A 22418-nucleotide genomic window follows, 5' to 3' on the forward strand; every position below is an offset into this window, starting at 1 on the left:
AGTCATCCCAATCCGGCATCACTACATTTGTCGGCCTGTCTCCTCAATTCAATTAATTCTCTAAATTGAATATTCCAGCAGACTGCAAGGGAGATCCTTGCAGAGTGCAGGACAGACACCACCAATAAGACTTGCAAGTAGAAAAACGTCTGTTTCTGGTGCCCGGAAATGCTGTATCTTCCGCAGTTGGCAAAATCCGGTCTCTCACTTATCCATTAAGGTGCATCTAGCAGCAGTATTCTTCTTTTGGAGATCAGATAAACTACCTTCCCTTTGGTCAGCTAGATAGTTCTGTAGGAAGTTGGCTCTGTATGTGCTATTTCAAAGTAAGGGATAGCATGCACAGAGTCCAAGGGTTCCCCTCAGAGGTAAGATAGTGGCAAAAAGAGATAATACTAATGCTCTATTTTGTGGTAGTGTGGTCGAGCAGTAGGCTTATCAAAGGAGTAGTGTTAAGCATTTGTTGTACATACACACAGGCAATAAATGAGGAACACACACTCGGAGACAATTCCAAGCCAATAGGTTTTTGTTATAGAAAAATATATTTTCGTAGTTTATTTTAAGAACCACAGGTTCAAATTCTACATGTAATATCTCATTTGAAAGGTATTGCAGGTACGTACTTTAGGAACTTTGAATAATCACAATAGCATATATACTTTTTACATAAAACACATTTAGCTGTTTTAAAAGTGGACACTGTGCAATTTTCACAGTTCCTGGGGGAGGTAAAGTAATGTTAGTTCTTGCAGGTAAGTAAACCACCTACGGGGTTCAAATTGGGGTCCAAGGTAGCCCACCGCTGGGGGTTCAGAGCAACCCCAAAGTCACCACACCAGCAGCTCAGGGCCGGTCAGGTGCAGAGGTCAAAGAGGTGCCCAAAACACATAGGCTTCAATGGAGAGAAGGGGGTGCCCCGGTTCCAGTCTGCCAGCAGGTAAGTACCCGTGTCTTCGGAGGGCAGACCAGGGGGGTTTTGTAGGGCACCGGGGGGGGGGGGACACAGGTCAGCACAAAAAGTACACCCTCATCAGCGCGGGGGCGGCCGGGTGCAGTATGCAAACATGCGTCGGGTTTCCAATGGTTTTCTATGAGAGACCAAGGGGTCTCTTCAGCGATGCAGGCAAGGGGGGGGGGCTCCTCGGGGTAGCCACCACCTGGGCAAGGGAGAGGGCCTCCTGGGGGTCACTCCTGCACTGGAGTTCCGATCCTTCATGTGCTGGGGGCTGCGGGTGCAGGGTCTTTTCCAGCCGTCGGGATTTTAGAGTCAGGCAGTCACGGTCAGGGGGAGCCTCGGGATTCCCTCTGCAGGCGTCGCTGTGGGGGCTCAGGGGGGACAACTTTGGTTACTCACAGTCTTGGAGTCGCCTGGGGGTCCTCCCTGTAGCGTTGTTTCTCCACCAGTCGAGTCGGGGTCGCCGGGTGCAGTGTTGCAAGTCTCACGCTTCTTGAGGGGATTGCAGGGGTCTTTAAATCTGCTCCTCTGAAACAAAGTTGCAGTCTTTGTTGAACAGGGCCGCAGTCCTCTGGAGTTTCTTGTTCCTCTTGAAGCAGGGCAGTCCTCTGAGGATTCAGAGGTCGCTGGTCCTAGGGAAAGCGTTGCTGGAGCAGGTTTCTTTAGAAGGCAGGAGACAGGCCGGTAAGACTGGGGCCAAAGCAGTTGGTGTCTTCTTTTCTTCTTCTGCAGGGGTCTTTCAGCTCAGCAGTCCTCTTCTTCTTGTAGTTGCAGGAATCTAAATTCTTAGGTTCAGGGAAGCCCTTAAATACTAAATTTAAGGGCGGGTTTAGGTCTGGGGGGTACTAGCCCTGAGGGTGGGTACACCCTCTTTGTGCCTCCTCCCAAGGGGAGGGGGGTCACAATCCTATCCTTATTGGGGGAATTCTCCATCTGCAAGATGGAGGATTTCTAAAAGTTAGTCACTTCAGCTCAGGACACCTTAGGGGCTGTCCTGACTGGCCAGTGACTCCTCCTTGTTATTCTCATTATTTTCTCCGGCCTTGCCGCCAAAAGTGGGGCCGTGGCCGGAGGGGGCGGGCAACTCCACTAGCTGGAGTGCCCTGCGGTGCTGGAATAAAGGGGGTGAGCCTTTGAGGCTCACCGCCAGGTGTTACAGCTCCTGCCTGGGGGAGGTGTTAGCATCTCCACCCATTGCAGGCTTTGTTACTGGCCTCAGAGTGACAAAGGCACTCTCCCCATGGGGCCAGCAACATGTCTCGAGTGTGGCAGGCTGCTAGAACCAGTCAGCCTACACAGGTAGTTGGTTAAAGTTTCAGGGGGCACCTCTAAGGTGCCCTCTGGGGTGTAGTTTACAATAAAATGTACACTGGCATCAGTGTGCATTTATTGTGCTGAGAAGTTTGATACCAAACTTCCCAGTTTTCAGTGTAGCCATTATGGTGCTGTGGAGTTCGTGTTTGACAAACTCCCAGACCATATACTCTTATGGCTACCCTGCACTTACAATGTCTAAGGTTTGGCTTAGACACTGTAGGGGCACAGTGCTCATGCACTGGTGCCCCCGCCTATGGTATAGTGCACCCTGCCTTAGGGCTGTAAGGCCTGCTAGAGGGGTGACTTATCTATACTGCATAGGCAGTGTGAGGTTGGCATGGCACCCTGAGGGGAGTGCCATGTCGACTTACTCGTTTTGTCTTCACCAGCACACACAAGCTGGCAAGCAGTGTGTCTGTGCTGAGTGAGGGGTCCCCGGGGTGGCATAAGATATGCTGCAGCCCTTAGAAACCTTCCCTGGCATCAGGGCCCTTGGTACCAGGGGTACCAGTTACAAGGGACTTACCTGGATGCCAGGGTGTGCCAATTGTGGATACAAAAGTACAGGTTAGGGAAAGAACACTGGTGCTGGGGCCTGGTGCTGGGGCCTGGTTGGCAGGCCTCAGCACACTTTCAATTCAAAACATAGCTTCAGCAAAGGCAAAAAGTCAGGGGGTAACCATGCCAAGGAGGCATTTCCTTACAAGTTCCTTAAAGGACTTTTCAAAATACCTCCTCCTGCTTGTCAACACAAACGTAAGGCTCATTCTACTAGAGGTGTTTCTACTCATACAGTTCTTTGCTGATGTGGCTATTCAGCAGATATGCTGAGCAGCAACATGGTCTAGCAGGCACAACTTTATGTAGCATTACTGCCTAGAATCTGCTGACAAAAGTTATGCGGTTGTGGGGCAAGCAATGTTGCACCATCTATTTCAATTAGGTGAGGCACTTCTATTGTTCCCACCTTATGCAGTGTAGTTAGAATGTTGGTATTGGCAAATGCCTACTATTCTGATTCAATCATGTGAATCTACGAAAGATCCAATACTGGAGAAGAAAATAAGTTACTCACCTGTAACTAGTTCTCCAATATTAGTATCTTTCATAGATTCACATGCGACCCACCCTTCGCCCCATAGAGGCTCCCTTTCTTTCTATTCAGTATTAAATCCCACTTGTGCTGGAAAATCTGAGGGGCTGAAACCTCTATGGTGAGGGTTCTAGAGGTCGCCTGATTGGCTGAACTTTGGGTATTTCTAAGTAATGTTAATTAGATATTAAAGAAAATGTCCTAACATTGACTTCTCTGCAGGTTTTCATTGCAGCTTTCTATGGTACCATGGTACTTCCACTTTGACAACGGGGATTGATTCAAGCACACAAATCTTTAAAAGTTACCAATACTGGAGAACTACAGTTACACATAAGTAACTTATTTTCATCTGCTGAACACAATATCACTAATTTGTTTAAAGCTACTCCAGTTTAAACAAAGCACACTGATCCACTAATGCTGATTCTTCAAAGAGGCAATGCCTCCTTTTTTCTAAAATTGCCATGCCCATGTCGTATCTTATGTGTGTGTGTGATTTAAGTTAAATCACCGTCGAAGGAATGTAATCTAAAGCCCTATCAAGATTGAATTGTAGAGTGTAGCAGGAAAGTAGTTCTAAAAGCAGGTAGGTGACAGAAGTTGGCTGCCTGAAAACATTAGGATCAGAGGGTTATGCATCACAGCAGTGACATGCCTTTAAATGTTCTGTATTGATAAAGAAAAAGAGGATTTTGTGCCTGTCACAATATATCCACATTATTTTAAGCACTGGTGTTAAAGATAGTGTTTTTTTTTTTTTTTTTTATACAAACAAGGGTCAAAGGCAAAACTTATCAGTACTTGCTTGTTACCCCGTAATACACATAAGCAACTTTGTTTCCTTTGCTCTGTAAAAACACAATTCAAGATAAAATATTTAAGCCAAGCATATCTTTACAGTAGACCTTCAATACATGTGTGTAAGTTATGATGGGACTCCTTGAAGTAACTACTTTCTCTCTGACCATCTTGCAATGCTCTCCATTCAGCAGGCTTGGTCCAACCGAACACAGCAAATATTGGTTCCTGCTTGGCAGCAAGTAACTGCCACAGCCCTTGTTTCCGATACTGTGGCTGGACCACAGAGGATTAGCGACTGGGGGTAAGTTGTTTATTGTGTAATAATTACATCCTGTGTTTATTTTTCATTTCTTTAGTTTAGTATTGGATTTTTGTTATATAAGACTGCAGTTTTTACATTTGGAACATTAAAACAAATAACATTCTTTCTTTTTTTTCTGCAGAAAGGTTATCCAGCATGGCAACCTTTATAATGCTTTGATACCACAGCCACTTTTAACAAATCAGATTGCTTTATCAGCACCTCCACCTGTCAGTTTAGGAATTGCCCATGTTGTTTGGCCTAAACCTGCTGCTAACAAGAGAAATAAAATCTGCCAGAACAGGTGGGTCAGATCTTGCATACTGAGTAAATTGATTTGCAGGGGTATTGTTGTAGTTTGAATTCTAGACCTTTTTGTTGTCCCACATATTATTGCTGATTGAGTGATCTCCGTTTTATTTACTGTTTTGGCTATTTTTCAATGTCTGGGACATTTGTTAATTGTCATTTTTCGTTCATTATTGCAATCTTACTGGTGTTTCGTTATTGCACTTAATTGTATTTGGTTCTGCCATTGTCAATTTCTCAGCAGACTTGTTTCTCTTGCCTATGTCTTTGGCACCGTTTGACAAATCTTCACGAAATTTAGCAAAAACAAAGTGGCCCTGGGATTCTTGGTGCACATGGAAAATTTTGGAGTGATCTCAAGCAGAGGCTGAGAAGAAGGGGGCTCAAAAAACGTTGTTTCCAATGTTAATTCCCATAGGATCTGTTAATATGTCTACAACCCGAACCACTGGATGGAATTACACCAAATTTGGCAGAAAGCTAGCTGTCTGTAAGCAGATTGTGTTTTTTGTTAACTGGTGTAAATCCGTTTGGTAGTTTTTGAGAAATTCAAATGTGTATATCTCTAGCTGCAAAGTATTCGCAAACAAAGACAAGCTTGTGCAGGGAAATGCACAGCTCTGATTGACTGCCAACACTTCAAACCAGGTAGAGACACCCTGAACCCTTGCCGTGGGGTGGGGTGGGGGGGAATGAGGAAGTCCCAAAGGGACACCCCCAGGGCAAAAAAACTTTTAAAAAATGTTTTTGTTGTCACCAGTTCGCAATACTTGCGGCAGAGATTTTTTTTTTTTTTTTTTAAGCATTAGAAATTTTGTGTGGAGGGCCTCCTGCCCCCCCCCCCCTATACACTCCTCCTCTTTGGCTCCATTGCGCATGGTCATCAACTCCATGTTAGATTGTTGTCTTTCCGCCATCTGGTTCCGACGTGTTTTCTTTCGCTCCGATAGTTCGAATCGGAAAAGTTAAAAACTCCCTAATTCTCGTCTGTATTGTTTCGATCGCGTTCCATCTTCCATCGACACTTCGGTACCGTCTGGTCAAACATCTTTTTTGCTCTTCGGGGCGCCCGCACCCAACCTGCCCCTGGTCGGGCCGACTGCGTGGAAGCCTCATGGACCGGACCCTATTCCGCTTTTGTCCTCGGTGCCACACTAAATTTCCCTACACAGACCAACATCTCGTCTGTAATCTTCGCCTTTCCCCAGCCAATCGGGAAGAAAATTGCGAGGCCTGCAGATCCTTCCGCTCCAAGAAAATGCTCTGAGACAGAAGAGCACAGAGACTCGAGATGGCATCCAAGAGCACCGACCGTCTCGACGTCGAGGAGGAAGGAATCATGCAGACGGCTGTCTCCGTTCGAGCATCCGACTCCAAGCAGGAGTCTGAGGAGGACAGACCGATCACGGCAGGACAGCACGTGAGTACGCCTGCCCCAGCCAAGCACAAACATAAGGCCTTGGGAACGCCACTGCCAGAAGGCCATGGCTCGACCCGTAAAAAGACCTTCGGTGACCAACCCACAACTTCGACACCGAAAAAGGCCACTGGACAATGGACTTTATGATCCAGATCCCATTCCAGATAACAAACCAGATTGCTATCCCTCTAGGCCATCACCACCAGAGGATAGTACAGGCTACTCTCAGGTCATAGCTAGGGCGGCATCCTATCACAATGTCGACATGCACACTGAGCCGTTAGAGGATGACTTCCTTTTTAATACACTTTCTTCTACACATGCAACTTATCAGTCGCTTCCCGTGGTCCCCGGCATGTTAAAGCATGCTGACCAAATATTCAAGGAGCCAGTTAAAACTAGAATAATTACTCCTAGGGTGGTGATAAAATATAAGCCACCTCCCTCTGATTCTGTCTTTATCACACAACAATTGCCTCCAGACTCCGTAGTGGTAAGCGCATCCAGAAAAAGAGCAAACTCAGTCATCAGGGGATGCACCAGACAAGGAGAGTAGAAAGTTTGATGCTGCGGGGAAAAAGGGTGGCATCTCAAGCAGCCAACCAGTAGAGGATAGCCAACTCTTAGGCATTGTTGGCTAGATACGACAGGGGCCACTGAGATGAGATGATACATAATACAACATCTCCCCAAAGAACAGCAGAAGAGGGCACAACAAACAATAGAGGAAGGGCAAGCCATCACCAATAACCAGATCAGGTCAGCACAAGACTCTGCAGATACAGCAGCTAGAACCATCAACACTGCTGTAACAAATACAACAGGCTGTCCTCAATATGCCGTTTAACCAAAAACAGCTTTTTGGCCCACAAGTGAAAAAATTAAGAGATTCTGACACAGCAAAAGATATGGGTGCTTTGTATACTACACAATACAGGGGATCCTTTCGTAAGCCCCAATACAGAGGTTGATTTAGAACCCAAACACCTGAGGCACCCACCTCACAAACCAAGTCGGCCTACCAACCTCCATATCAAAGAGGTGGTTTCAAAAGTACTTACAGAGGCCAGTACCCCAGAGCCAGGGGAAAATATCAGTCAGCAAAACAAGCCTCACAACAAACAAAGCAGTGACTTGAGCCATCCCTTCCCAATTCACACCTCACCTGTGGGGGGGAAGACTGCAAAGGTTCCACAACAATTGGCTACCCATTACCACAGACAGCTGGGTATTAACAATTATCCGCAATGGCTATTGCATAGAATTGGCACAAACTCCACCAAATATTCCTCCAAAAACACACAACATATCGCCCTGTTGCAAGAGGAAGTAAAATCTCTATTGCTCAAACAAGCAATAGGGGCAGTGCCACAAAATCAATTAGGAACAAGAGTTTACTCACTGTATTTCCTCATTCCCAAAAAGGATGGAACCATAAGGCCAATATTAGATCTCAGGACCCTCAGTCTTTACATCCTGTCAGAACTTTTTCACATGGTAACACTACAGGATGTTGTCCCACTACTTCAACAACACGATTTCATTGCAACATTAGATCTCAGAGATGCGTATTTTCACATACCCATCCATCCAGCCCACAGAAAATATCTCAGGTTTGTGATTCAAGGAAAGCATTATCAGTTCAAAGTGTTACCCTTAGGAATAACAACAGCTCCCAGAGTATTCACAAAATGCCTGGCGGTAGTTGCAGCCTACCTAAGAAGGCAACACATTCATGTCTTTCCATATCGCAACGATTGGCTAATAAAATCCAACAGTCATACACAGTGTCCAAACCATACGCAATATGTAATACAAACCCTATACACCCTGGGGTTCTCCATAAACTACCATAAATCACACCTACAACCTGCGCAAATTCAACAGTGTAGGAAGTTGGCTCTGTATGCACTATTTCAAAGTAAGGAATAGTATGCACAGAGTCCAAGGGTTCCCCTTAGAGGTAAGATAGTGGCAAAAAGAGATAATACTAATGCTCTATTTTGTGGTAGTGTGGTCGAGCAGTAGGCTTATCAAAGGAGTAGTGTTAAGCATTTGTTGTACATACACAAGCAATAAATGAGGAACACACACTCAGAGACCATTCCAGGCCAATAAGTTTTTGTATAGAAAAATATATTTTCTTAGTTTATTTTAAGAACCACAGGTTCAAAATTTACATGTAATACTTCAAATGAAAGGTATTGCAGGTAGTTACTTTAGGAACTTTGAATAGCAAAATAGCATATACAGTTTTCACATAAATCACATATAGCTATTTTAAAACTAGACAGTGCAATTATCAACAGTTCCTGGGGGGGAGTAAGTGTTTTAGTTTTTGCAGGTAAGTAAACCACCTACGGGGTTCAAGTTTGGGTCCAAGGTAGCCCACCGTTGGGGGTTCAGAGCAACCCCAAAGTTACCACACCAGCAGCTCAGGGCCAGTCAAGTGCAGAGGTCAAAATGGTGCCCAAAACGCATAGGCTTCAATGGAGAAGGGATTGCCCCGGTTCCAGTCTGCCAGCAGGTAAGTACCTGTGTCTTCGGAAGGCAGACCACAGGGTTTTTGTAGGGCACCGGGGGGGACACAAGTCCACACAGAAAGTACACCCTCAGCGGCACGGGGCGGCCGGGTGCAGTGTGCAAACAAGCGTTGGGTTTTCAGTAGAAAGCAATGGGAGACCAAGGTGTCTCTTCAGCGATGCAGGCAAGAGGGGGGGGGGGGGGGGGGCTCCTTTGGGTAGCCACCACCTGGGGAAGGGAGAGGGCCACCTGGGGGTCGCTCCTGCACTAGAGGTTGGATCCTTCAGGTCCTGGGGGCTGCGGATGCAGTGCCTTTACCAGGTGTCGGGTCTTTGAAGCAGGCAGTCGCGGTCAGGGGGAGCCTCTGGATTCCCTCTGCAGGCATCGCTGTGGGGGCTCAGGGGGGGGTCAACTCTGGCTACTCATGGTCTCGCAGTCGCCGGGGAGTCCTCTCTGAAGTGATTGTTCTCCACAAGTCGAGCCAGGGGCGTCTGGTGCAGAGTGCCAATTCTCATGTTTCCGTCGGGAAACGCGTGTTGTTTCAAAGTTGCTTCTTTGTTGCAAAGTTGCAGTCTTTGGGGAACAGAGCCGCTGTCCTCAGGAGTTCTTGGTCCTTCTAGATGCAGGGCAGTCCTCTGAGGCTTCAGAGGTCGCTGGTCCCTGGGGAAAGCGTAGCTGGAGCTGTGTCTTTAGAAGTGGGGAGACAGGCCGGTAGGGCTGGGGCCAAAGCAGTTGGTGTCTCCGTCTTCTCTGCAGGGTTTTTCAGCTTAGCAGTCTTCTTAGGTTGCAGGAATCTGAGTTCCTAGGTTCTGGGGAGCCCCTAAATCCTGAATTTAGGGGTGTGTTTAGGTCTGGGAGGGCAGTAGCCAATGGCTACTGTCCTTGAGGGTGGCTACACCCTCTTTGTGCCTCCTCCCTGAGGGGAGGGGGGGCACATCCCTAATCCTATTGGGGGAATCCTAAATCTGCAAGATGGAGGATTTCTAAAAGTCAGAGTTACCTCAGCTCAGGACAACTTAGGGGCTGTCCTGACTGGCCAGTGACTCCTCCTTGTTTTTCTCATTATCTCTCCCAGACTTGCCGCCAAAAGTGGGGGCTGTGTCCAGGGGGGCGGGCATCTCCACTAGCTGGAGTGCCCTGGGGCATTGTAACACGAAGCCTGAGCCTTTGAAGCTCACTGCTAGGTGTTACAGTTCCTGCAGGGGGGAGGTGTGGAGCACCTCCACCCAGAGCAGGCTTTTGTTTCTGTCCTCGGAGAGCACAAAGGCCCTCACCACATGGGGTAAGAAACTCGTCTCACAGCAGCAGGCTGGCACAGACCAGTCAGTCCTGCACTGAACAATTGGGTAAAATACAGGAGGCATCTCTAAGATGCCCTCTGTGTGACTTTTTTAATAAATCCAACACTGGCATCAGTGTGGGTTTATTATTCTGAGAAGTTTGATACTAAACTTCCCAGTATTCAGTGTAGCCATTATGGAGCTGTGGAGTTCGTGTTTGACAGGCTTCCCAGACCATATACTCTTATGGCTACCCTGCACTTACAATGTCTAAGGTTTTGCTTAGACACTGTAGGGGCATAGTGCTCATGCACCTATGCCCTCACCCGTGGTATAGTGCACCCTGCCTTAGGGCTGTAAGGCCTGCTAGAGGGGTGACTTACATATGCCATAGGCAGTGTGAGGTTGGCATGGCACCCTGAGGGGAGTGCCATGTCAACGTAGTCATTTTCTCCCCACCAGCGCACACAAGCTGGCAAGCAGTGTCTGTGCTGAGTGAGGGATTCCTAGGGTGGCATAAGACATGCTGCAGCCCTTAGAGACCTTCCCTGGCATCAGGGCCCTTGGTACCAGGGGTACCAGTTACAAGGGACTTATCTGGGTGCCAGGGTTGTGTCAATTGTGGAAACAATGGTACATTTTAGGTGAAAGAACACTGGTGCTGGGGCCTGGTTAGTAGGGTCCCAGCACACTTCTCAGTCAAGTCAGTATGAGGCAAAAAGTGGGGGGTAACTGCAACAGGGAGCCATTTCTTTACAAACCGTATTTAGGAGCAACACTAAATACTCAAACAGCACTCACAAGCCCAAGTCCACAAAGAGTACAAGCATTTCACAATTTCTTGCAACATGTACTACGAGCCCAACTGTATACTGTCGTACTCGTCATGAAGCCATTTGGCATGATGGCATCCTGTAATACCATTGTCCCACATGCAAGACTAAACATGCAGCCTTTGCAACAATGCCTTGCACAGCAATGGTCAAAGGCACAGGGTCAACTTCAAGATTTAGTGTTGATAGGCCGCCAAACATACATGTCCCTTCAGTGGTGGAATTCCACAAACCTAAACAAAGGGTGGCCATTTCAAGACCCAGTGCCTCACACCATACTTACAACAGATGCATCAATGATTGGCTGGGGGGGGCTCACCTCAACAATCAACATCCAGGGACAGTGAGACGCCAAACACAAACAGTTACACATAAATCACTTAGAGTTGCTAGCTGTATTCCTACCGCTCAAAGCTTTTCAGCCTCTTCTCACTCACAAGAATATCCTTGTCAAAACAGACAACATGACAACAATGTATTACCTAAACAAACAAAGAGGGACTCATTCATCCCAACTCGCCCTCCTAGCCCAAACAAATTGGCAATGGGCAATCCACAACAAAATTCACCTGGTAGCACAATACATTCCAGGGATACACAACCAATTGGCAGATGTTCTCAGCAGAAATCATCAACAAACACATGAGTGGGAAATTCAAACTCAAGTGCTTCAGCTATACTTTCAACAATGAAGAACACCAGACATAGATCTGTTCGCCACCAGCGAAAACGCAAAATGCCAAAACTTCGCATCCAGGCACCCACATCCCCTATCTAAGGGCAATGCTCTATGGATGATATTTGCTTATGCTTTTTCCCCCTCTCCCGTTCATTCCATATCTAGTCAACAAACTGCATCAAAACACACTCAAACTAATACTCATAGCGCCAACGTGGGCACGTCAACCCTGGTACGCAACACAATTAGACCTGTCGTCGGTAGTACCACATATCAAACTCCCAAACAGACCAGATCTGTTAACACGGAACAAACACCAAATCCCAACATACTCAATCTAGCGATTTGGCTCCTGAGGTCTTAGATTTTGGATATCTACATCTTCCACCAGAATGTATGGAAGTAATTAAACAAGCAAAAAAAACACTATCAGGCAGTGCTATGCAAACAAATGGAAAAGGTTTGTCTTTTACTGACAATCCACACACAACATCTCTTTCTGCATCCATACAAGACATTGTAGGTTACTTACTTCATCTACAAAAAGCAAATTTAGCTTTTTCATCCATTAAAATACATCTCACAGCTATTTCAGCCTATTTACAAAATATACAAAACAAGTCTCTATTTAGAGTCTGTAAGGAAATGCCTCCTTGGCATGGTTACCCCCTGACTTTTTGCCTTTGCTGATGCTATGTTTTGAATTGAAAGTGTGCTGAGGCCTGCTAACCAGGCCCCAGCACCAGTGTTCTTTCCCTAACCTGTACTTTTGTTTTCACAATTGCATCCAGGTAAGTCCCTTGTAACTGGTACCCCTGGTACCAAGGGCCCTGATGCCAGGGAAGGTCTCTAAGGGCTGCATCATATCTTATGCCACCCTGGGGACCCCTCACTCAGTACAGACACACTGCTTGCCAGCTTGTGTGTGCTGGTGAGGACAAAATGAGTAAGTCGACATGGCACTCCCCTCAGGGTGCCATGCCAACCTCACACTGCCTATGCAGTATAGATAAGTCACCCCTCTAGCAGGCCTTACAGCCCTAAGGCAGGGTGCACTATACCACAGGTGAGGGCATGAGCACTGTGCCCCGACAGTGTCTAAGCCAAACCTTAGACATTGTAAGTGCAGGGTAGCCATAAGAGTATATGGTCTGTCAAACACGAACTCCACAGCACCATAATGGCTACACTGAAAACTGGGAAGTTTGGTATCAAACTTCTCAGCACAATAAATGCACACTGATGCCAGTGTACATTTTATTGTGAAATATACCCCAGAGGGCACCTTAGAGGTGCCCCCTGAAACCTTAACCAATTACCTGTGTAGGCTGACTGGTTTTAGCAGCCTGCCACACTCAAGACATGTTGCTGGCCACATGGGGAGAGTGCCTTTGTCACTCTGTGGCTAGTAACAAAGCCTGCACTGGGTGGAGATGCTATCACCTCCCCCAGGCAGGAGCTGTAACACCTGGCGGTGAGCCTCAAAGGCTCACCCCCTTTGTTCCAGCACCACAGGGCATTCCAGCTAGTGGAGTTGCCCGCCCCCTCGGGCCACGCCCCCACTTTTGGCAGAAAGGCCGGAGGAGATAATGAGAAAAACAAGGAGGAGTCACTGGCCAGTCAGGACAGCCCCTAAGGCAACCTGAGCTGAAGTGACTCTGACTTTTAGGAATCCTCCATCTTGCAGATGGAGGATCCCCCCAATAGGGATAGGAATGTGACCCCCTACCCTTGGGAGGAGGCACAAAGAGGGTGTAGCCACCCTCAGGGCTAGTAGCCATTGGCTACTGCCCTCCCTGACCTAAACACACCCCTAAATCCTGTATTTAGGGGCTCCCCTGAACCTAGGAAATCAGATTCCTGCAACTTAAGAAGAGGAGGACTGCTGAGCTGAAAAACCCTGCAGAGAAGACGGAGACACCAACTGCCTTGGCCCCAGCTCTACCGGCCTGTCTCCCCCCTTCGGAAGAAAACTGCTCCAGCGACGCTTTCCCCAGGACCAGCGACCTCTGAATCCTCAGAGGACTGCCCTGCTCTAAAAGGACCAAGAAACTCCCGAGAACAGCGGGCCTGCTCACCCAAGACTGCAACTTTGTTTCCAAAGGAGCAACTTAAAGGCAACAGCGTTTCCTGCCAGAAGCGTGAGACTTGCAACCCGGCGACCCCGACTCGACTGGTGAAGAAACAACGCTACAGGGAGGACCCCCAGGCGACTCCAAGACTGAGTAACCAAAGTTGTCCCCCCTGAGCCCCCACAGCGACGCCTGCAGAGGGAATCCCGAGGCTCCCCCTGACCGCGACTGCCTGACTCTAAGATCCCGACACCTGGAAAAGACCCTGCACCCGCAGCCCCCAGGACCTGAAGGATCGGAACGCCAGTGCAGGAGTGACCCCCAGGAGGCCCTCTCCCTTGCCCTGGTGGTGGCTACCCCGAGGAGCCCCCCCCCCCCTGCCTGCACCGCTGAAGAGACCCCTTGGTCTCCCATTGATTCCTATTACAAACCCGACGCTTGTTTGCACACTGCACCCGGCCGCCCCCGCGCTGCTGAGGGTGTACTTTCTGTGTGGACTTGTGTCCCCCCCGGTGCCCTACAAAACCCCCCCTGGTCTGGCCTCCGAAGACGCGGGTACTTACCTGCTGGCAGACTGGAACCGGGGCACCCCCTTCTCCATTGAAGCCTATGTGTTTTGGGCACCACTTTGAACTCTGCTCCTGACCGGCCCTGAGATGCTGGTGTGGTGACTTTGGGGTTGCTCTGAACCCCCAACGGTGGGCTTCCTTGGACCCCAATTTGAACCCCGTAGGTGGTCTACTTACCTGCAAGAACTAACAATAACTTACTGTAAGGAAATGCCTCCTTGGCATGGTTGCCCCCTGACTTTTTGCCTTTGCTGATGCTATGTTTACAATTGAAAGTGTGCTGAGGCCTGCTAACCAGGCCCCAGCACCAGTGTTCTTTCCCTAACCTGTACTTTTGTATCCACAATTGGCAGACCCTGGCATCCAGATAAGTCCCTTGTAACTGGTACTTCTAGTACCAAGGGCCCTGATGCCAAGGAAGGTCTCTAAGGGCTGCAGCATGTCTTATGCCACCCTGGAGACCTCTCACTCAGCACAGACACACTGCTTGCCAGCTTGTGTGTGCTAGTGAGGACAAAACGAGTAAGTCGACATGGCACTCCCCTCAGGGTGCCATGCCAGCCTCTCACTGCCTATGCAGTATAGGTAAGACACCCCTCTAGCAGGCCTTACAGCCCTAAGGCAGGGTGCACTATACCATAGGTGAGGGTACCAGTGCATGAGCATGGTACCCCTACAGTGTCTAAACAAAACCTTAGACATTGTAAGTACAGGGTAGCCATAAGAGTATATGGTCTGGGAGTCTGTCAAACACGAACTCCACAGCACCATAATGGCTACACTGAAAACTGGGAAGTTTGGTATCAAACTTCTCAGCACAATAAATGCACACTGATGCCAGTGTACATTTTATTGTAAAATACACCACAGAGGGCACCTTAGAGGTGCCCCCTGAAACTTAACCGACTATCTGTGTAGGCTGACTAGTTTTAGCAGCCTGCCACAAACCGAGACATGTTGCTGGCCCCATGGGGAGAGTGCCTTTGTCACTCTGAGGCCAGTAACAAAGCCTGCACTGGGTGGAGATGCTAACACCTCTCCCAGGCAGGAATTGTCACACCTGGCGGTGAGCCTCAAAGGCTCACCTCCTTTGTGCCAACCCAGCAGGACACTCCAGCTAGTGGAGTTGCCCGCCCCCTCCGGCCAGGCCCCACTTTTGGCGGCAAGGCCGGAGAAAATAATGAGAATAACAAGGAGGAGTCACTGGCCAGTCAGGACAGCCCCTAAGGTGTCCTGAGCTGAAGTGACTCTAACTTTTAGAAATCCTCCATCTTGCAGATGGAGGATTCCCCCAATAGGGTTAGGATTGTGACCCCCTCCCCTTGGGAGGAGGCACAAAGAGGGTGTACCCACCCTCAGGGCTAGTAGCCATTGGCTACTAACCCCCCAGACCTAAACACGCCCTTAAATTTAGTATTTAAGGGCTACCCTGAACCCTAGAAAATTTAGATTCCTGCAACTACAAGAAGAAGGACTGCCTAGCTGAAACCCCTGCAGAGGAAGACCAGAAGACGACAACTGCCTTGGCTCCAGAAACTCACCGGCCTGTCTCCTGCCTTCCAAAGATCCTGCTCCAGCGACGCCTTCCAAAGGGACCAGCGACCTCGACATCCGCTGAGGACTGCCCCTGCTTCGAAAAGACAAGAAACTCCCGAGGACAGCGGACCTGCTCCAAGAAAAGCTGCAACTTTGTTTCCAGCAGCTTTAAAGAACCCTGCAAGCTCCCCGCAAGAAGCGTGAGACTTGCAACACTGCACCCGGCGACCCCGACTCGGCTGGTGGAGATCCAACACCTCAGGAGGGACCCCAGGACTACTCTGATACTGTGAGTACCAAAACCTGTCCCCCCTGAGCCCCCACAGCGCCGCCTGCAGAGGGAATCCCGAGGCTTCCCCTGACCGCGACTCTTTGAATCCAAAGTCCCGACGCCTGGGAGAGACCCTGCACCCGCAGCCCCCAGGACCTGAAGGACCGGACTTTCACTGGAGAAGTGACCCCCAGGAGTCCCTCTCCCTTGCCCAAGTGGAGGTTTCCCCGAGGAACCCCCCCCTTGCCTGCCTGCAGCGCTGAAGAGATCCCGAGATCTCTCATAGACTAACATTGCGAACCCGACGCTTGTTTCTACACTGCACCCGGCCGCCCCCGCGCCGCTGAGGGTGAAATTTCTGTGTGGGCTTGTGTCCCCCCCGGTGCCCTACAAAACCCCCCTGGTCTGCCCTCCGAAGACGCGGGTACTTACCTGCAAGCAGATCGGAACCGGGGCACCCCCTTCTCTCCATTCTAGCCTATGCGTTTTGGGCACCACTTTGAACTCTGCACCTGACCGGCCCTGAGCTGCTGGTGTGGTGACTTTGGGGTTGCTCTGAACCCCCAACGGTGGGCTACCTTGGACCAAGAACTAAGCCCTGTAAGTGTCTTACTTACCTGGTTAACCTAACAAATACTTACCTCCCCTAGGAACTGTGAAAATTGCACTAAGTGTCCACTTTTAAAACAGCTATTTGTGAATAACTTGAAAAGTATACATGCAATTTTGATGATTTGAAGTTCCTAAAGTACTTACCTGCAATACCTTTCGAATGAGATATTACATGTAGAATTTGAACCTGTGGTTCTTAAAATAAACTAAGAAAAGATATTTTTCTATATAAAAACCTATTGGCTGGATTTGTCTCTGAGTGTGTGTACCTCATTTATTGTCTATGTGTATGTACAACAAATGCTTAACACTACTCCTTGGATAAGCCTACTGCTCGACCACACTACCACAAAATAGAGCATTAGTATTATCTATTTTTACCATTATTTTACCTCTAAGGGGAACCCTTGGACTCTGTGCATGCTATTCCTTACTTTGAAATAGCACATACAGAGCCAACTTCCTACACTTACCTCCCCTAGGAACTGTGAAAATTGCACAGTGTCCACTTTTGAAATAGCTATATGTGTTTTATGTAAAAAGTATATATGCTATTGTGATTATTCAAAGTTCCTAGAGTACTTACCTGCACTACCTTTCAAATGAGATATTACATGTAGAATTTGAACCTGTGGTTCTTAAAATAAACTAAGAAAATATATTTTTCTGTACAAAAACCTATTGGCCTGGAATTGTTTCTGAGTGTGTGTTCCTCATTTATTGCCTGTGTGTATGTACAACAAATGCTTAACACCACTCCTTTGATAAGCCTACTGCTCAACCACACTACCACAAAATAGAGCATTAGTATTATCTCTTTTTGCCACTACCTTACCTCTAAGGGGAACCCTTGGACTCTGTGCATACTATTCCTTACTTTGAAATAGTGCATACAGAGCCAACTTCCTACAGAGTCCCTGTCATCAAAGCTTTCATGGAAGGGCTAAAATGTATCCTACCTCCAAGAACACCACCAGTACCTTCCTGGAATCTCAATATTGTACTCCCACTGCTCATTGGTCCACCGTTTGAACCCATGCACTCTTGTCAGATTCAGTATCTAACGTGGAAAGTAGCATTCCTCGTTGAAATCACTTCATTACGAAGAGTTAGTGAAATACAAGCATTCACTATTGAACAACCCTTTATACAAGTACACAAACCTAAAGTTGTTCTTCACACAAACCCAAAATTCCTACCTAAAGTCATCTCACCGTTTCATATAAATCAAACAGTGGAACCTCCAGTCTTCTTCCCACAGTCAGACTCAGTAGCAGAAAGAGCGCTCCATACATTAGACATTAAAAGAGCTTTAATGTATTACATTGACAGAACAAAATCATTTAGAAAAACTAAACAGTTATTTGTCGCATTCCAAAAACCCCATACTGGTAATCCTATCTCAAAACAATGACTGGCCAGATGGATAGTAAAGCGCATCCAAACCTGTTACCTAAAAGCTAAAAGACAGCTATTAGTAACACCAAAAGCACACTCCACCAGGAAGAAAGGAGCAACAATGGCATTTCTAGGAAATATACCAATGACAGAAATCTGTAAAGCAGCCACTTGGTCAACACTCCATACATTTACCAAGCATTACTGTGTAGGTGTGTTAGCAACACAACAAGCCACAGTAGGACAGGCTGTACTAAGAACACTATTTCAAACAACTTCAACTCCTACAGGCTGACCACCGCTTATGGGAGGAAAACTGCTTTGTAGTCTATGCATAGCATGTGTATGTGCAGCTACACATGCCATCGAACGGAAAATGTCACTTACCCAGTGTACATCTATTCGTGGTATGTTCTGCTGCAGATTCACATGTGCCCTCCCACCTCCCTGGGAGCCTGTAGCCGTTTAAGTTATACTTGAATTTGTACATATGTATATATATCTCTATTCCATTTGCATAGACATCTTTCTTTACACTCTATCACTCCTACCTTACCCTCTGCGGGAAAACAATCTAAGATGGAGTTGATGCCCATGCGAAAGGGAACCAAAGAGGAGGAGACTCGATCCTGTGTCTCAAAACACTTCTTCGAAGAAAAACAACTTGTAACAACACTCTGAGCCCAACACTCTGGCAGGCGGCATGCATAGCATATGAATCTGCATATGAATCTGCAGCGGATCATGCCACGAACAAATGTACACTGGGTAAGTGACATTTTCCATATATGTATGTGTGTGTGTGTGTGTGTGTGTGTGTGTGTGTGTATGTATGTATACATGTAAATAAGCATTGAGGGGAAAAATACAGCATTCTTATGAAGTCTTGAATGCTTTATTCTACACAGCTGGCAATTAAAAAGATTTCCCTGAAATTGTTAGGTGCTTTTTAAGTAGTTGAAAGAAACCTATGGGGAAGATATCTTTGGCATGAGGAACAACCTGTAAGACTTATTATATAAAGCTGGTGGCCTAACTACTACATGTCTATGCCACATACTTGTTTATGTATGCTAACAGCAACAAACGTTTTAGTCTGAAAACGTAGGCTTTAGCTGGCATACATCTAAGATGAGGTATATGTTGAGCAATTTGAGTTGAGTTAATCAGAGTTCATTACTATTACCACCATGGAGTCACCATTGTGGGATTCTCAGCTTTGGCCTACCACGAGGATTTGTCTGATGCCCACCAAGAGGGTACAATTTAGCATAAAATGATCTCTAACTAGATTTACTCTGTATCAAACACTTACTGAATTTACAGTTATTCATGTTTGACAATGAAATATCATTAAACATAGATTTTTAAATCATGACTGAGATAGGCTATTAAAACGTTCTGCATTTCTAGAATGATTTTATTCTGTAGATTTAGCTAATTTTCATATGTTAAACAAGCCCTCTGAAAAACCTGTAAAGCTGAAGATATATGAACGTAAGATTTGATCACAAAATACTTTCCTCCTCTTCAACATAGATGCCACCAGCAAAGGTTACTCCCTTTCACAAAGTGTTGGAGGTCTTAATGAAGAATTTGCCGCTATGATCACACACTTCTTAAATCAGACTCTAAGGCGTTCTTGAACATAGACAAGAGATGCCACTAATAAGGATTCCACTTGCACTAGATTCATCTCAGTGATAGCGGAAAACAGGACCTCCAAATGTGAGAGGATGCACATAAACCTGCCATCCAAGTCTGATCTCTTTCCCACGCTCAAAGGCTTGATCCCACACCACACACCTCAGTCCAGCCCAGGAGCTTCACTTTCTAATGCCTCCATTGTTATCTAAACCTGCTGCAAGAGTGCATGGAAATACTGAAATACTTGGAGGTAAAGGGTCCATTTGTCAAGTTATCATTCAAATTATTTTGATATTTACAGAAAGATTGTGACTCATACTGCATAGACTACAGCACTCTGCTGACAGGATTGTGGCCAAAGTATTTGAAATAAATACTTTGCTCCCAATTTGTAAATGCTGCATTGGCTATATCTGGCCAAAATAAGTGACAGCCATTTTCCTAACTACTTTCTCAATTCGTTATGATCCTCCATACTAGCCCTTGAGCCCTTCAGCAACTTCAGCTTCACGTTTCACAAACTTTATAGCAGGTATTGAATAATTAGGCGTCTATTGTAGAAGTTATCAACCCCACTAGTTTCCAGGTGAACGTGGTACACACAAAGCATTGCCTGTCAAAACCTGCATTTATGGTTAGTAGTTCTCTACAAAATTTCGCATGAAAATGTACATTCATGCAGCATGTCGAGTGTAGACTTCCTGTCTTGCTTTAGTTGGCTTAAAGTCTGCTCTTTCGCCTGAGGAAACTTTCTCCCATTACCTTTCCAGACTTGACTCCAGCACTTATTGATTTTGGCATATTTTACTCTTCTCCGTACACTTCCTGCTGAAAGACAATGAACGTTGTAGCCAGCACTTCAACTGCTTGAATACTATAGATGGCAAAAATGCCATTACTATTTTAATGTTTAAATATATACTCTTATTTCTCACCTCAGTGGTTTTAGGTTTTAGGACTGCTTTATGGTCGCATATTAATATGGGGTGTATTGCACCCTTCATAGTGGAGCTAAAGTCTGGTAGGATTCTAATTATTTCATTCTAAGCTCTAGGAGTCCGTTTCAGAGGACATAAATGTACCTTATAGAATAAATGTTAGCATGTGTTTTTGTAAATCCTCTAAATTTGCAAGATACCAGGTTCTGAGCCATATTGTACAGTGGCAGAACTCCTTCATGTTTTGAATTGATGTCTAGATTATAGAGTACGCCTATTTAGGAATTACGTTAAATAGCCAGGAATGTGTGTTTCATATGTGCTCAAGTAAGCAGGATAACAATGAGTTCGATGGCATCTTTCGCTGTAGATTCGCATGTTTTGCATAGCTCGCCATCTGGTGTTGGGTCGGAGTGTTACAAGTTGTTTTTCTTCGAAGAAGTCTTTCGAGTCACGGGACCGAGTGACTCCTCCTTTTGTCTCCATTGCGCATGTGCGTCGACTCCATCTTCGATTGTTTTTTTTCCGCCATCGGGTTCGGACGTGTTCCTGTCGCTCCGAGTTTCGGAACGGAAAAACAGCTACATTTCGGAAGATTTTCGTCGGTATTGTTGCGTTCGGGATTGGCGTAGTTAAAATCAACACCGCATCGAAGATCGAAGAGCTCCGGAGCCCTTCGGGGTAGTTTTCGATCCCCCGTTGGGGCCTGCTCGGCCCGACTGCGTGTAGAAGAACGCCGATGGAACGGACCCCGTTCCGTTTCTGTCCCAAATGCCACAACAAATACCCCTATACAGACCAACACTTGGTCTGTAACCTGTGCCTGTCACCTGAGCACAGTGAAGACACTTGCGAGGCCTGTCGTGCGTTCCGGTCCCGAAAAACACTCCGAGACCGTTGAGCCAGAAGACTTCAAATGGCGTCCACGCCGACAGCCCACCGAGAGTTCGAGATACAAGAAGAGGAAGAAACCTTTTCGATACACGAATCGGACTCCGAGGAATTCGACGATCCACGAACCGTGAGTAAGACGTCGAAAACCACTCATAAGAAGATTGTCAAGGCCCAGGGGACGCCACTGCCACCAGGCCATGGCTCCACCCATAAATTCGGTGACCGACCGTCGGCACCGAAAAAGGCCCAAACAGTGCTGAGACCGTCCGACTCCGGTCGAGACACCGGCACGCAGCCTTCTCGGGACCGAGAAAGTGCTGGAGACATACATCGACACCGAGATAGCGGTGTAGACACGGCTCGACGCCGAGACAGCGGCACCGACGAAGATCGACGCCGAGATGTTTCGACTCCGAAAAAGAAAAAAGTTACCTCGGAGCCGAAAAAAGATGCAGACAGGGTTTCGGTGCCAAAACAACCTGCAACCGACCCAGTTTCAGGCTCTTATACAGAAGAGCAATCCATGACCTCCCAAATGCGAAAGCATAGGTTTGAGGAAGACCTGCAATCCACCGATGTAGACCATACGCAGAAACATATTTTTATACAGCAGGGGACAGGAAAGATAAGCACCCTTCCCCCTATTAGGAGAAAGAGAAGACTGGAATTTCAAACTGACCAAACACCACAAACAAAAATGGTGAAAAAGGTTACTCCGCCACCCTCTCCTCCACCTATAATTCACGTCTCACCAGCACAAACTCCATCACATTCCCCGGCTCACACCACCATGGGCCAAGGTGACCAGGATCAGGACGCATGGGACTTATACGACGCCCCTGTGTCAGATAACAGTCCGGAGGCATACCCTACAAAGCCATCACCACCAGAAGACAGTACTGCATATTCTCAGGTGGTGGCTAGAGCAGCACAATTCCACAATGTAAGCCTCCACTCAGAACAA

General features: G+C 47.1%; 1 protein-coding gene across 4 annotated transcripts in view; it reads left to right on the top strand.

The window, feature by feature from the left end:
• Positions 1–22418, top strand: part of HIPK3 (homeodomain interacting protein kinase 3) — a 323948-nt gene that overhangs the window by 219012 nt on the left and 82518 nt on the right. For 3 of the 4 annotated variants that reach the window (XM_069223524.1, XM_069223527.1, XM_069223526.1), the window contains exons 10-11: positions 4361–4473; positions 4616–4777. In XM_069223524.1, the coding sequence (XP_069079625.1) occupies positions 4361–4473; positions 4616–4777 (275 nt within the window). The remainder of the gene's footprint in view (positions 1–4360; positions 4474–4615; positions 4778–22418) is intronic. The other variant, XM_069223525.1, reaches the window with a different exon arrangement.

This window comes from Pleurodeles waltl, chromosome 3_1 (assembly GCF_031143425.1).
Source record: "Pleurodeles waltl isolate 20211129_DDA chromosome 3_1, aPleWal1.hap1.20221129, whole genome shotgun sequence".
Classification (NCBI taxonomy): domain Eukaryota; kingdom Metazoa; phylum Chordata; class Amphibia; order Caudata; family Salamandridae; genus Pleurodeles; species Pleurodeles waltl.